Raw genomic sequence first — 14,749 nt, forward strand, 5'->3', positions numbered from 1 at the left:
ACAGTGAAGCCTGCTGGAATGGATTTAGAAGAGTGAATGAATTTAATCAGGTTACATCTGTGCTTGGTCACAGTGAAACCCACCTCTGTATGCTAATCAAAGGGGATAAAGAAGCCTGTAAGTAATTCTCCTGAGTTTCACAGTATAGTCCAAGCTCCAGGTGTCTTGTCCTGTAAGGTGCATGCATTTCTTATAAATACTCAGTAGCATCCAGCAGTGGGAAGACCTTAACCAGAAGCCAAAGTTAGTGTGGTGTGGAAACCATTACGTATAAAGTAGCATCCAAGTGGTTCAGTCATTGACCAAGAGTTTTAGCACTAGGGAAACAAAGCACTGTTTTATTTACATTACTCTCCATGGCACAGGAGTTTTCTCAAATGCCTTTGGAGTCTATGCATATACAATGTATTTGTTTACTAATATGCACAAATGTAAAGCACAGTTATAAATTGGTTTCAAGTGAATATCATGATCCAGTTGTGGCTTGTATCCACACTATTTTTTTTCTTTTTTTTTTAATTTAATTTAATTTTATTTGTGAACATACTGTACAGAGGAGTTACAATTACGTGGGCAGGATAATGTGTATATTTCTTACCAAGCATTGCAGCCTCCTCCTTTGTTTACCCTTCACATCCCTTCCCAGCCTCCCCCCTCCCCCCCAATCCCAATCCTTCTCCTCCCCCCCCCCCCCCCCCCCCCCGCACCGACATTGTAAAGCTCGTTTTGGACATGACAACTTGTACTTCTCATTGTTGCAACAGGTCCACCTGTATCCTTAAACAACTGGCTTTTCCCCATCTCCTCCACAAGTTATACTGACATCAAATATAGTGAAAGCAGGGGTTATACTGTGGGGGAGGGACATACAAAGCAACAAAGAGATAATCTTATAAATGCATTAGAAACACATGCATGAAAGAAAAAAACATTAAAATACACATCTAAGGGTTCATTTTCCTGACATCACATTATCTGACCTTTTCCGCTTGACTCATACATATACTAGATATTACAAAAAAGGGAAACCATGGGACCTATGTTTCTTTGGGCCTGGCTTACTTCACTTAATATAATTTTTTCCAAGTTTTTCCATTTCCTAACAAATGGGGCAATGTCATTCTTTTTGATGGAGGCATAGAATTCCATTGTGTATATATACCACATTTTCTTGATCCATTCATCTACTGAGAGGCATCTGGGTTGGTTCCATATCTTAGCTATGGTAAATAATGCTGCAATAAACATAGTTGTGCTGGTAGCTTTAGTATGGTCTTGTTTGTAAACTTTTGGGTAAATGCCCAAAAGTGGGATTGCTGGGTCATAGGGGAGTTCTATGTGAAGTCTTTTGAGGAACCTCCATACTGCTTTCCAGAGTGGTTGAACAAGTTTACATTCCCACCAACAATGAAGTAAGGTTCCTTTCTGTCCACATCCCCTCCAGCATCTGTTGTTGTTAGAGTTCTTGATTTTTGCCGTTCTAACTGGAGTGAGGTGATATCTCAATGTTGTTTTGATTTGCATTTCTTTTATGGCTAGGGATGTTGAACATTTCTTCATGTGTCTATTAGCCATCCTTCTTTCTTCTTCAGAGAAGTTTCTCTTTAAGTCTTTCGCCCACTTATTTATTGGGCAGTTGTTTCTTTGAGGATTTATTGTTGGGTGGTTTAATTTTTTGAGTTCCAAGTATATTTTAGATATGAGACCCTTGTCCGTTGTATGGCTAGTAAAGATCTTCTCCCAATCCGTGGGCTTTCTATTGATCTTGCTAGCTATGTCATTTGCCCTGCAGAAGCTCTGCAACTTTATGCAATCCCATTTGTCCAACCTTTCTTTGATTTGTTGTGTTTCCGGGTCTCTATTCAGAAAATTTCGGCCTGAGCCAAGGAGACCTAGGGTTTCTCCTATTCCATCCTGTAATGTTTTCAGAGTGTCTGCTTTGAGTTCAAGGTCTTTGATCCATTTGGAGTTGATTCTGGTGCAGGGTGATATATAAGGATCTAGCTTAAGTTTTCTACATGTGGTTAACCAATTTTGCCAGCACCATTTACTGAAGAGGTTGTCTTTCTTCCATTCTATTGTTTTAGCTCCCTTATCGAAGATTAGATGGCTATAGGTCTGTAGGTTCATTTCTGGGTTTTCAATTCTATTCCATTGGTCCTGAGGTCTGTTCTTATGCCAATACCAAGCTGTTTTGATTACTATGGCTTTATAGTAGAGTTTGAAGTTTGGTATTGATATTCCTCCAGCAGTGTTCTTTCCATTGAGGAGTCTTATTGTTCCATATGAATTTTTGGATTGGCTCTTCTATTTCCTTGAAGAATGAGGTTGGAATTTTGATAGGTATTGCGTTGAATTTGTAGATAGCCTTGGGAAGTATTGCTATTTTCACGATGTTAATCTTTCCAATCCAGGAGCATGGGAGGTTTTGCCATTTTTTAAATTCTGTGTTGATTTCCTTTTTTAAGATTTTAAAGTTTTCATCCTAGAGGTCCTTAACTTCTTTAGTTAAGTTAATTCCTAGGTATTTTATTTTTTTGTGGGGCTATTACAAATGGAGTTGCTTTCCTAATTTCAGCCACACTTTTCTCATTGTTGGCATACAGAAAAGCCATTGATTTTGGGGGGTTAATTTTATAACCTGCTACTTTGCCAAAGTTTTGAATCAGTTTGAGTAATTTGGGAGTGGAGTCTATGGGATTCTTTAAATACAAGATCATGTCATCTGCAAAGAGGGAGAGTTTTATTTCTTCTTTCCCTATTTGGATCCCCTTTATGTCTGCATCTTGTCTTATTGCTGTAGCTAGGCATTCTAATACTAGATTGAAGAGAAGTGGAGAGAGTGGGCATCCTTGTCTTGTTCCTGAGTTAAGAGGAAATGGCTTTAGTTTTTCACCATTGAGTATAATGCTGGCTGTAGGTTTGTCATATACAGCCTTTATTGTATTGAGGAATGTTCCATGGATTCCTAATTTTTCCAAAACCTTCATCATAAAGGGGTGTTGGATCTTGTCGAATGCTTTTTCTGCATCTATTGAGATAACCATGTGGTTCTTATTCTTGCTCCTGTTGATGTGATGAATAATATTAATTGATTTGAGTATATTGAACCAGCTTTGCATCCCTGAAATGAATCCTGTTTGATCATGGTGTATGATTTTTTGGATGAATTGTTGAAGTCGATTGGCCAAAATTTTGTTGAGAAGTTTTGCATCAATGTTCATCAAAGAAATGGGTCTATAGTTCTCTTTCTTTGATGAGTCCCTGCCTGGTTTTGGGATGAGGGTTATGATGGCTTCATAGAATGTGTTCGGTAGTGAGCTTTCTCTTTCAATTTCATTGAAGAGTTGGAGGAGTATTGGTGTGAGCTCTGCTTTGAAGGCCTTGTAAAATTCCGCTGTAAAACCATCTGGTCCTGGACTTTTCTTAGCTGGGAGGTCTCTTATTGCTGTTTCTATTTCAATGCTTGATATGGGCCTGTTAATCTGGTATAACTCATCTTGGTTTAGTTTTGGCATGTCAATATTTGCTAGGAAAAAGTCCATTTCTGTCAAGTTCTCAAACTTATTAGCATAAAGTTTTGAGAAGTATTCCCTTATAATGTTCTGAATCTTGGTTGTTTCCGTGGTGATGTTTCCATTCTCGTCTCTGTGTTTATTAATTTGGGTGTGTTCTCTTCTTTTTCTGATAAGATTTGCTAAGGGTCTGTCAATTTTGTTAAGTTTTTCGAAGAACCAACTCTTTGTTTCGTTGATTCTTTCTATAGTTTTTTTGGATTCTAATTCATTTAATTCTGATTTAATTTTGATTATTTCTTTCCGTCTACTGGATTGGGGTTTATCTTGCTGCTCTTTTTCAAGGAGGTTTAGATGTGTCATTAAATTGCTAGTTTCAGATCTCTCCAATTTGTTGATGTAGGAGCTCAGAGCTATAAACTTGCCTCTGAGTATTGCCTTTGCTGTGTCCCAGAGGAGCTGGTAATTTGTGTGTTCGTTTTTGTTGAATAGCATGAACATTTGAATTTCCTTTCTAATCTCTTCCATGACCCACTCTTGGTTCAGCAGTGTGTTGTTCAGCCTCCATGTGTTACCGGACTTTCTTTGGTGGCTTTTGGTGTTGAGTTCTAATTTTATTCCCTTGTGGTCAGAGAGAGTGCAAGGTATAACTTCAATGTTTCTGAATTTAGACAAGTTTGCTTTGTGGCCTAAAATGTGGTCTATTTTAGAAAACGTTCCATGTGCTGCTGAGAAAAACGTGTATTCTGATGCTGCTGGGTGAAATGTTCGGTAGATGTCTGTTAAGTCTAGTTGGTCTATGCAGCTGTTTAGATCTGCGGTTTCTCTGTTGAGTTTTTGCCGAGTTGATCTATCTAGTGGGGAGAGTGGTGTGTTAAAATCCCCAACAATTAATGTCTTTGGATCTATATGGGATTTGAGGGAAAGTAGTGTTTCTTTGATAAATTTGGGTGCTCCATTGTTTGGTGAATAGATATTTAGAATTGTAATATCCTCCTGAAGGAGAGATCCTTTAATTAGTATGTAGCGACCTTCTTTATCTCTTCTCACGAACTTTAATTTGAAGTCTATTTTATCTGATATTAGAATTGCAACTCCCGCCTGTTTATTGGGGCCGTTTGCTTGGTAGATTTTATTCCAGCCTTTAACATTGAAAATGTGTTTGTTTTTACGGGCAAGATGTGACTCCTGCAGGCAGCAGATAGAAGGGTCTTGTTTTTTAATCCAACTAGACAGTCTATGTCGCTTAATTGGAGAGTTCAGTCCGTTAACGTTAAGAGATAGGACAGAGAGGTATTTGGGAGTTCCTGCCATGTTATCCACCTTCTTGGGGGCTGCGAAAACTGGGTTCTTCCTATGGTTCTTGGATTCTCAGTTTGGGTGCAGTTTCTTGGCCTTTGTTGCGGTCTTGTTGGTTTTCTATGTGTAGGACATCTTTAAGAATCTTTTGTAGGGCTGGTTTGGTGGAGATGTATTGTTTCAATTTTTCTTTGCTATGGAAGGTTTTAATTTGGCCTTCAGTTATGAAGGAGAGTTTAGCTGGGTACAGTATTCTTGGTTGATAGTTGTTTGTTTTTAGGGCATGGCATACATCATTCCAGGCTCTTCTTGCTTTGATTGTCTCTGCTGAGAAATCTGAGGTGATTCTAATTGGTTTCCCTTTATAGGTGATTACCCTTTTCTCCTTGACAGCTTTAAGGATCTTTTCCTTGGTCTGAGTTGATCCTGTGTGGATGATAATGTGACGGTGGGATGTCCTATTCTGGTCTGGTCTATTTGGGGTTCTAAAAGCTTCTTGTATCTGAATAGGCCTATCTTTTTGTATGTTTGGGAAGTTCTCTGCTAGGATCCTGTTAAACAAATTTCCTAGACCATTAACTTCTGTTTCTAGGTGCTCCTCTACACCCATTATTCTTAGATTAGGCCTTCTGATGGTGTCTTCCAGGTGTTGGATAGATCTATCATATTTCTTGGACTTGTCTTGGATGGTTGTATGTTCTTTCTCTATAATATCTAGGCTGTCTTCAATCCCTGAGATTCAATCTTCTGCATGGTCTAACCTGCTGTCAAGACTCTCTACTTTGTTTTTTATCTCTTTTCCTTCTAATTGGTCAGCTTTGATGGCGTCAAGTTCTTTGTTGAAGCTCTGATTTAGGCCTTGTATGAATTTCTTTACTTCCTTAATTTGGTGTTCAGTGTTTGTTCTCAAATCACTTAGTTGATTGGTTATGGTTTCTTTGGACTCCCATTCCTTCTGTTGGGTTCCATTCAGCATTCCCTTTGTGGTCTCCCTGACTTCCTTCAGCTCTTTTTTAATGGATTCCATGAATGCCTTTAGTGATCTTTGTGTATTCTCTACCTGGTCTCTCAATTCCTGAATTACTCTTTGATTAGCTTCCTCCCGTTTGTGGGATTCCTGCAGTTCTCTTTGAGTGTTCTCAGCCTGCTCGCGCCATTCCTCCTTTTCTCTTTGAGTATTCTCAAGTTGTTCACGCAAATCCTGTATCAGTTTTTGAGTAGCTTCCTCACGCTCATGATATTCCTGTATAAACTTTTGTGATGCCTCCTCTCTCTCCCTATCACGCCCATACAGAGTCCTTTGTAAGTTGTCAAACTTCTCATTTATCATGTTTGCCACCAGTGTTTGTAGAGCTATTTGGGAACTCTCCTCTGGATTGTTCATTATCTGATCTGACCCCTGATTATCAAGATTGGGAATTGAGATACCCGGATTTGCCATTTTTCTTGTGTTTTTCCGGCTTACTCTGCCCATTTGAGATGAAAATAGCACCAGTTTTGTGCTAGAACACTATCTTAAGGCCACCATCAACCACCGTTTGCATTTATACAGTCAATAGTCTACAGATACAATCTAGTTCAACAGATACATCTATTCAACATCAAACAACTATATGTTAATGGGCTTCGAACCGCAGAGAAGAATTTGGAAAACCAGGAATTTTTAGGGTTAGGGAGAGGTGTGGGTAAGAAATAGGAATAGATTGGTGTGGGGAGGCACAGGGAGAGTTAACTATGTCCTAATCTCAATGCAGGAAATAGGTTGGGTAGGATGCAAGTAGAGAGAGAGAGAAAAAGAAGAAAGGGAAAGGGAAATGAAAAGAGACCAGAAAAAAAAAATAGAAACGTAAAAGTTAATATAGTTGTGGAGATTGAAAGACCATCTATTTAGAGAGGAATGTGAATATATTGAGAAAACAGGAGGGAGATAGAGGAGATGTGAAAAACTTAAAAAAATGCTTTAAATCTTATATAGGTATAAAGAGGTAGTACTGCTATTAAGGAATTTAAGTCTCAGAGGTTTTGGATTGAGTAATAAATTTGTGGATTAAGTGTGTACACAATGGAGGATAGGGTCTACTAGTTAACTATGGGTTTATCTGAGGATGTGCAGGACAAGAGTTAAGTCACATACAGAAGAACAAAAAAAAGAGAGGAAAAGGTGAAAAGGATAAGAAAGGGGAAAAAAAGATCAGAAGTTCAGTAGAGCTAGACAAAAAACAAAAAGATAATTAAGAAAGAAAGAAAAAGAGAAAGAAGACAAGAAAAGAAAGGAAAACGTACATTCACATATTCCTAAAATAAAAATTATAAGAGGGAAAAAAAAGTTGCTGGAAAACAATTATTTTTTCAAAAAAAGGCCAAAATTAAAGATTAATAAAAGTTTTAGAAAAGGAAAAAAATTTTTATATATATAAGGTACCAAAAAAAAAAGAAAAAAGAAAAGAAGAAAAAAAAAAGTTCTTTGATTTTTTTTTTTTTGATTTTTTTGGGAGGGGTGGGAAGAATCCTTGTTATCTCCCTTTTGTCTGTAACCAGCCTCTTGTTGGAGGCTTCGGTCAGCTTGAGGTCCTGTGGCTTGCTTGGTTTCTTAAGTCAGTTTGTTCGAACAGGCAGAAAAATGCTCTGCTTTACCCAAGATTTTTAGATCCCCCTCCCAGGTTAGTTTAATGGGAGGGTGATCTGCTTTGAGAATCACAAAAGATGGGTGATGAGGCTAGGTTCTGGTAGAGCTGAGGCCTTTCAACAAACAGTAGCTTTTCCCTGGGGCTATTTTGTGAAAAACTCACAGAGCCCAGCCTGGAGCCATTCTCAGGGTTTCTGTTTTTCAATTGATTGTGGAGGCTGCTAGAGGGAGGGGCAGCCTCTGGCTCTGGTTACCCAGTGAGGAAAGCCACTCCAGTGGCTGGTGCCTGAGCTGGGTGACTTTTCCCTGGATGGAGCTGAGTCTGGCAGGTCACTTCGCAGATAAGTTCTTGTGACCTGCTAAATGACTCGTTTTATTCCAAGGCCTGAGTTGGAGCTAGCAGCTCCTCCGAGCTTTGTCGGTATCCAAGATGGAGATCACCGGTGCTGGGGGGGGGGGGGGAGGGGTGGCCTTCCCTCCTCTGCTCCCTGAGAAGGAGTGAGGACGTCAGGCTTGTACTCAAGCCGAGTCTTGGATCCTGGGTCGTCTCTGGTCTGCAAACTGCAGGATGAAGATGTCCGCTCCTTGTCGGTTCTTGCTGGTGTTGAGTAGAATCCTCTCGCCCGCTGCGTCTGGCTCCTTCGTCCCGGACTCTCTGTGTGAGCGCTCAGGTATGGCCGCGGCTGCGGTCGCCGCTGCGACCCTGCCGCCGCCGTGGCGGCTGCTGGCAGGCGCTCAGATGTGTCTCCTTGTCTTGGCTTCCCCTCTCTTGTCTAACTCTCTGTCCTGTGATGGCACACTTGGTGTGATTCTCTGGCTTAGGACTGTTCACTGGAACTCTAAAACTGCTTTCTATGCGAGAGCTTGTTCAGATTCCAGCTTCTCCTCCGCCATCTTCCCGGAACTCTCCACACTATTTTTGAAAAGTACATTTAAAGTAAAAGGTAGTTTTATTACAGTGGCTAATCAGTTATCTTAGTGGCAGTCAGCATATATTAAAAAACGATGTATAAGAAATTGTTTAAAAGGTGCCATTGGTTCATGCCTGTTATCCTAGCTAGGAGGCTGAGATCTGGAGGGTCACAGTTCTAGGCCAGCCTGGGCAGAGAAGACCAACAGACTCTCCCCAAAATACCTAGCACAAAATAGAGCCAGAGGCATGACTCATGTCAGCTGAGCAAACAAGCTGAGCTGGCTCATGATCCTAAGTTCAATTCCCAGTACTGCCACACAAAAAAATGAAAGAAAAGGAAGTGAAAAATCCAAAGTACCAATTAGCAATAAAAGCTCTTTTTGCATGACAAAATGGTCCAATTGCCTTTTCTGTTGTCATTTTTGTGATTAAGGAGAAGGGATGTTTTGCACTGTATTCTTCTTGTCCTTGAGAAGCCCTTTTTCTTTTTCCTTTAGTGCTAGTAGTGGAGTTTGAATTCAGTGCCTCATGCTCTTATCTGGCTTTTTCACTCAAGGTTGGTGCTCTACCACTTTAGCCACACTCTTCCTTCTGGTTTTTTGCTGGTTAATCGGAGGTAAGGTCTCATGGATTTATTTGTCTGGGCTCTCTCAGCACGGCCCTCCTCAGATCTTAGCCTTCTGATATCTTGGATTGGAGATGTGAGCCACCTGCGCCTGACTGGGTACTCACTTGCCTCTTCCACTGTAGGACTTTTTCCGTATAGTCTCTTTGTCATTGTTAATGTTCAGTCTTCAGTTAGGGTTAGGGTTGGAACATTCACGTGTCCTTTTTGAGTGACATCTGTCAGGTGGCTCCAGACTTTAAACACGATCCCTAACTGGAATAGTTCATGATTTAAATGTACAAATATCTAGAAAGATCCTTAGAACTTCAGTGGCCCAGGAGAGCAGCTGGGAGCTGGCAGATGTTAAAGAGCAATACCACCTTCTCCAGAGTGGACCCCTTGAATATAAAATATGTGGGGGTGCTGGCCATGACTCCCCAGAGGGCTACTCTCAGTTTATGAGTGTAACCCAATACAGTCACTTGTCAGAATACAATGTGGTAGAGGTAGAAGGAGGTGGTGGTGAAGACTAGCTCCTGTGTGAAGCCGGAATCCAGGCTTCAAGGCTTTTTTATTTTCCTACCAAACTGAATATTCCTTCTAGACTATCCTGTGGGTGAAGAGTATAAACAATGTTCAGAGGCTCACGCCTGTAATCCTAGCTACTCAAGAGGCAGGGGTCTGAGGACCACGGTTCCAAGCAGCCTGGGCAGGAAAGTCTGTGAGATTCTTTATCTCCAAGAAACTACTCAGAAAAAGTTAGAAGTGGTGCTGTGGCTCAAGTGGTAGAGCGAGCGCTAGCCTTGTGTACAAAGAGCCTCAGGGACAGTGCCCATGCCCTGAGTTCAAGCCTCAGGACCAGCATTTAAAAAAAGAAGAAAAGACAAAGATTACAATGGGGACATTCCTTTTTCTTTTTTTGGTCTTTGAGTAGTTGTACAAAGGAGGTGCCTGTAACAGCAGGTTATGAATGCAGTGCCTCTTGATCAACACTTCACCCTCTTTTACCCAACCCTTCCCTTTTTCTTAATTTTGTGGTATATTCTTGACTGTATTCTTCCACTCCCCTTTCCCTTTCATCCATCTACCCCTCTCCCCTAACCCCACCCCAATGCATGTACCCATTTCCTGCTGTTTTGTTGGGCTTTGACTTAGTCTTTCTAAGGAATTTCACTATTTGTACTCTCCATAGAGTCAATTATGCTTCAGTTAGTTAATTCGTAGCCTCTTGGTCCGCACTCAGTGTGTTTATTATAGATATATAGGCAAATTCTAGCTACCACAGATGACAGACACCATGCATCCTCTGTTTCTCTGGGTCTGGCTTACTTCCCTTCACATAATTTTTTCCAAGTCTCTCCATTACTTTATGACTGATACAATATCATTCTTTCTGATGGATAAGTAGAATTCCTTTGTGTATATATACCACATTTTCTTGATCCATTTGTCCGTTGAAGGGCATCTGGGTTGGTTCCATGCCTGATTGTGGTAAACAATGCTACAGCGAACATGATTGTGCTGGTAGCTTTAGTGTGGCCTGGTTTGTGCTCTGTTGGATTAATGCCCAGGTGTGGGGCTGCTGGTGGCAGCAGCCTGTATAGCTCTGTATGGAAGTGATTGAGGTGGCTTTGGAGAGGCCTAGAGTGTTGTCTGCTCTCTTATTCCTGATGGGCTGTTATTTGGATTCTTAGCTTTTACAAAGAAATTTTTTTGTTTTTATTATTGTTGTTGTTGGTTGTAGAGCTTGAACCCTGGGCCTGGGCGCTGTCCCCAAGTTCTTCAACTCAAAGCAAGTGCTCTACCGCTTGAGCCACAGCGCCACTTCCAGTTTTCTAGTGGTTTATTGGAGATAAGAGTCTCTCGGGCTTTCCTGCCCGGGCTGACTTTGAACCGTGATCCTCAGATCTCAGCTTCTTGAGTAGCTAGGATTACAAGCGTGACCCACCAGCACCCGGCTTCAAAGAAATGTTTTGAGATTCAGAACAAATTATCATATTTAAGAAAGAAACTACCTGACCTCAATTCTTTTATTTGCTTTTATTATAGATCAATGTACAGTAACTCGGACCTATCTGTTCCTTCACAAGTTCTGGTTCTTCAGCGCAGCATATTATTTCGGGAACTGGGCCTTTCTTGGGGTAAGGATGGACAGCCCTCCGTGCAGTGAGATGTGAACATTCCTTCCCTGTGTCTTCATAGTTCCTGTGTGTCCTGGCGGTTTGTTGACATTGGAAGGAATTGCTTCTGAGCAGTTTTGGATTTGAGACATAACAGGTGGCTGGTTTTCATCTGCAGGTGTTCTTGATTGGCTTCGTTGTGTCCTGCTGTAAAGGGAAGAAGTCTGTCATCGAAGGAGTAGACGACGACTCAGACCTGAGTGATGAGGACGAGCCCTCTGTCTATTCCGCGTGACTCCGGCCCCTGGTGTGGAGGAGCTGACGGTGTCTGTCTTGCATTTGGAAGTCCTGACGTAACTTTGATGAGCTCTCTGGCTCATTTAAAGTGAGAGAGCATGGCCAAGAAAAAGCTATATTTTTATGTTTTCTGAGATAACATTATTGTATCATAGATTAACACTGAAAAGTATTATAACAATTCTATGTAAATACTGAACTACTGGCTTTGTGAGAGAAGTTTGTGGAAGGACTTTTTTCTTTAATGTATAATAGTATTGAATTGATTAAAATCCTCAGAATTAATCTCTTCATTGCTTTTTCAAGCATAATAAATTACTTGTATCAGTGCCTTACAGTCTCCAGAAAAATGTTGAATCTCAAAGTATCTGTGTCCCATCGTCTGAAGTAATATCGCAGGATAGCTGATGAGTAAATGCCACTCCCATTTGCAGTGTGTTTTCAGTTTGATACATAATCCTGAGTGTCCTTCCAGTTTCATACTCACACAAATTCAGTCTGCGCCAGGCCATGGCATCTAAGGTACATTGTAAGTGACATTGTTCAAACACCGGTCCCTTGCCTGTCCTGCCACTCCAGAAAAGCATTTGTGTGTATTGCTGGATGTAGCATTAACTTTTGAGATGACATTTGCATTCCAGCATAAGTGGATACATTGAGAATACTTGTACCAGCTGGACGCCTTGTCATCCTAGCTACTCAGGAGGCTGAGATCTGAGGATCACAGTTCAAAGCCAGCCTGGGCAGGAAAGTTCATGACACTCTTATCTCCAATTAACTACCAGAAAACCAGAAGTGGAGCTGTGGCTCCAGTGGTAGAGCACTGGCCCTGAGCTGAAGAGCTCAGGGACAGTGCCCAGGCCAGGCCCAGAGTTCAAGCCCCATGACCGACAAAAAAAAAAAAAAAAAGATCATGAAAAACTCAATTACTGGTCATTTTAATATCTGTGGCATCATACAGAGATTTCTTTAAGGATTTGAAATTTGTGTAAGCCATAGTCAAAGCTATGTAACATCCATAGAGTTTCTGAACACATTCTGTATAATAAAAAAAATTCTTAAGTGGTTAATTTATAAGCATAAAACAGAACTCATTAAAAATTACAGCATTTTCCTTGAAGTGAAATTCTCTTAAGCTTCTGAAAAATACTGGAAAACTAACAACCATCTCCAACTACATATCCTGTCCTTTAATTTAAAAAATGTTTTAATTTTATTATTATAATAAAGGTGATATACAGAGGGGTGATAGTTACATAAGTCAGGCAATGAGTACATTTCTATTTGGATAGTGTCACCGCTTCCCTCATTCTCCAGGTTTTCACCCCATCCCCACCCACAAGTTGTATAGTTTATTATCAACATTGTATCTAGTGAATACCACTGCTGCATTTGTTCACCCTTTGTCCCTCCATTTCTGTGCCTTGCCCTCCCAAAGACAGTGAAAGGAACAAACAAGACCAAAAGAGAAGAAACCAGAAATAGCAAAAAACAAACTCTTGTTACCATTTACTGGAGTTCATTGATAGGTGTTATTGTATACACACATAGGCATTGCGCCTTTGTGTTTCTCCCCTAAGAAGAGCATCCTCCTTTGGTCTCGTGTGTGGATGCCTAGAGTCGTGTGTCATTTATCATGCCCCAGTATTTCAGATCTAGTTTCCAGTATACGGGAGATAACATGCACCGTTTGTGCCTCTTGAGTTTTGCTTTCTTCATTTAACATGTTTCGTTCTAGATCCATCCATTTCCCCCTGCAAAAAAAAAAGTTTGTTCAGTCCAGTAAGCAACTTAACAAGTGTCAGTTTGCTCGTGTCACACGGACATGTATGCCACCAGTTCTCATAGGGCCTTTTTTATTTAATTTATCCCAGGAAGCATTGCAATACAAATTATTCCAGGCACAGCTAGATGGTGCAGCCCAATTAAACACCAAAGAAAGCAAAGGGACAGCTAATTCATTCCCAGATTTCCCAATTCTATGTGTAGAGACCTTGATAGTACATTTTTGTCTTTGAAAAGAAAAAAGTGAAGCAAAAGTAGAATTACAGATCCTGACTGGAGAATACTGCCAGGTTTTCCAAGGTGAAAATTCTAGTCTCAGTGTTTTTATTTTATAAATGAAACCCATTTCAGATAATGCTGATCCATACTTTAAGTTCTCTGTTTAGAAAGGTGGCTCTGTGTTGGGCATTGTGGTGGTGCTGTGATTGGAACCCAAGGCCTCCACACCATCTGTCACCAACTTTTGTCCAGGTGTTTGGTGGTTTGTGCATGTGTGTGCATGTGTGAGAGAAAGGGAGGTTGGCTTAGTACTGGGACTTGAACTCGGGGCCTACTCTTAGCTGTTTGCTTTTTCTGCCCAAGGCCAGTGTCTTACCACCTAAGCTACACCTCTACTTCCAGCTTTTTGATGGTTAATTGGAATGCTGAGATCTCAGACTCCTGGGTAGCTGGGATTACAAGGCGTGAGCCTATAATGTTGGTCTTGCAACAACACCAGCAGCCAGAAGTCACTGGGGGAGCCTTTGCCTAGCAAAGCGAGGCGCATGTTTACCCTCGCCTAAACCAACAAGGATTCTGCCCCTCCATTTTTTTGTTTGTTTTTTGTCTCTCCTGAGATCCTTCTGGAGCTTCCTAAACTCTAAATGTTTGCCTGTTACCTAGAAATGGTAGCATCAATTTTAATATTGAAAGTTGAACTCAGTCTGTCATAAAATGCTGCCTTTTTTCCATTTTTTTTTTTGACAAATGGCTGAATCTGTCAAAATTCAGCATACCTGGGTGCCCAAACCAGAAATGAGGCAGACTTCTCTATCCAGGTGGCCCCTGAATGAGCTGAAATCACCAGGAGACAACACCAGCTCAAGAACCAAATCTTGATTACAAGGAAATTTATTAGTAAAAGGAAATTTTGTTTTTTTTTTATTGTGAAAACACTGTACAGAGAGCTTACAATTACATGGGCAAGATAATGAGTACATTTCTTATCAAGCATTGTAGCCTCCTCATTTGTTTCCCCTTTCCATCCCTTCCCATCCTCCTCCCACCCCCCTACCCAATCCTCCCCGCCCCACCCCCAAGGAAATTTGTCAACAGCCAATTATATCCAGACAGGACGACAACTAGCTATAGGGAACCCAGAAGCAGCCCTCAGTAACAAGAAGCAGAGGGTTTTGGGCGGGTGCAGTGGTCATGTAAATGGAATCTGTCCAACTCCTATGTTTTGCAAGGCAGGTAAAACACAGAAGCTAAATATCTGGTTGTCAGGGGAGGAAAAAAATGTAGGCGCTAGGCCCACTGCTCAGAATAGAATCGTCGCCCACCAACTCCCTCCTGTCGTGAGCTGCTGTTCCTAGGGGCTTCTGTGCG

At 41.0% G+C, this 14,749-nt stretch overlaps 1 protein-coding gene across 1 annotated transcript in view; it reads left to right on the forward strand.

The window, feature by feature from the left end:
• The window catches only part of Lmbrd1 (LMBR1 domain containing 1), a 60,191-nt gene extending 48,482 nt beyond the window's left edge, over nt 1-11,709 (forward strand). Inside the window, exons 15-16 of the mRNA XM_070010835.1 lie at nt 11,010-11,101; nt 11,259-11,709. Of these exons, the coding sequence (XP_069866936.1) occupies nt 11,010-11,101; nt 11,259-11,375 (209 nt within the window). The 3' untranslated portion in view covers nt 11,376-11,709. The remainder of the gene's footprint in view (nt 1-11,009; nt 11,102-11,258) is intronic.
• Nucleotides 11,710-14,749: the final 3,040 nt, after the last annotated feature.

Source organism: Dipodomys merriami, unplaced genomic scaffold (assembly GCF_024711535.1).
Source record: "Dipodomys merriami isolate MVZ:Mamm:240054 unplaced genomic scaffold, mDipMer1.0.p SCAF_8, whole genome shotgun sequence".
NCBI classification, from domain to species: domain Eukaryota; kingdom Metazoa; phylum Chordata; class Mammalia; order Rodentia; family Heteromyidae; genus Dipodomys; species Dipodomys merriami.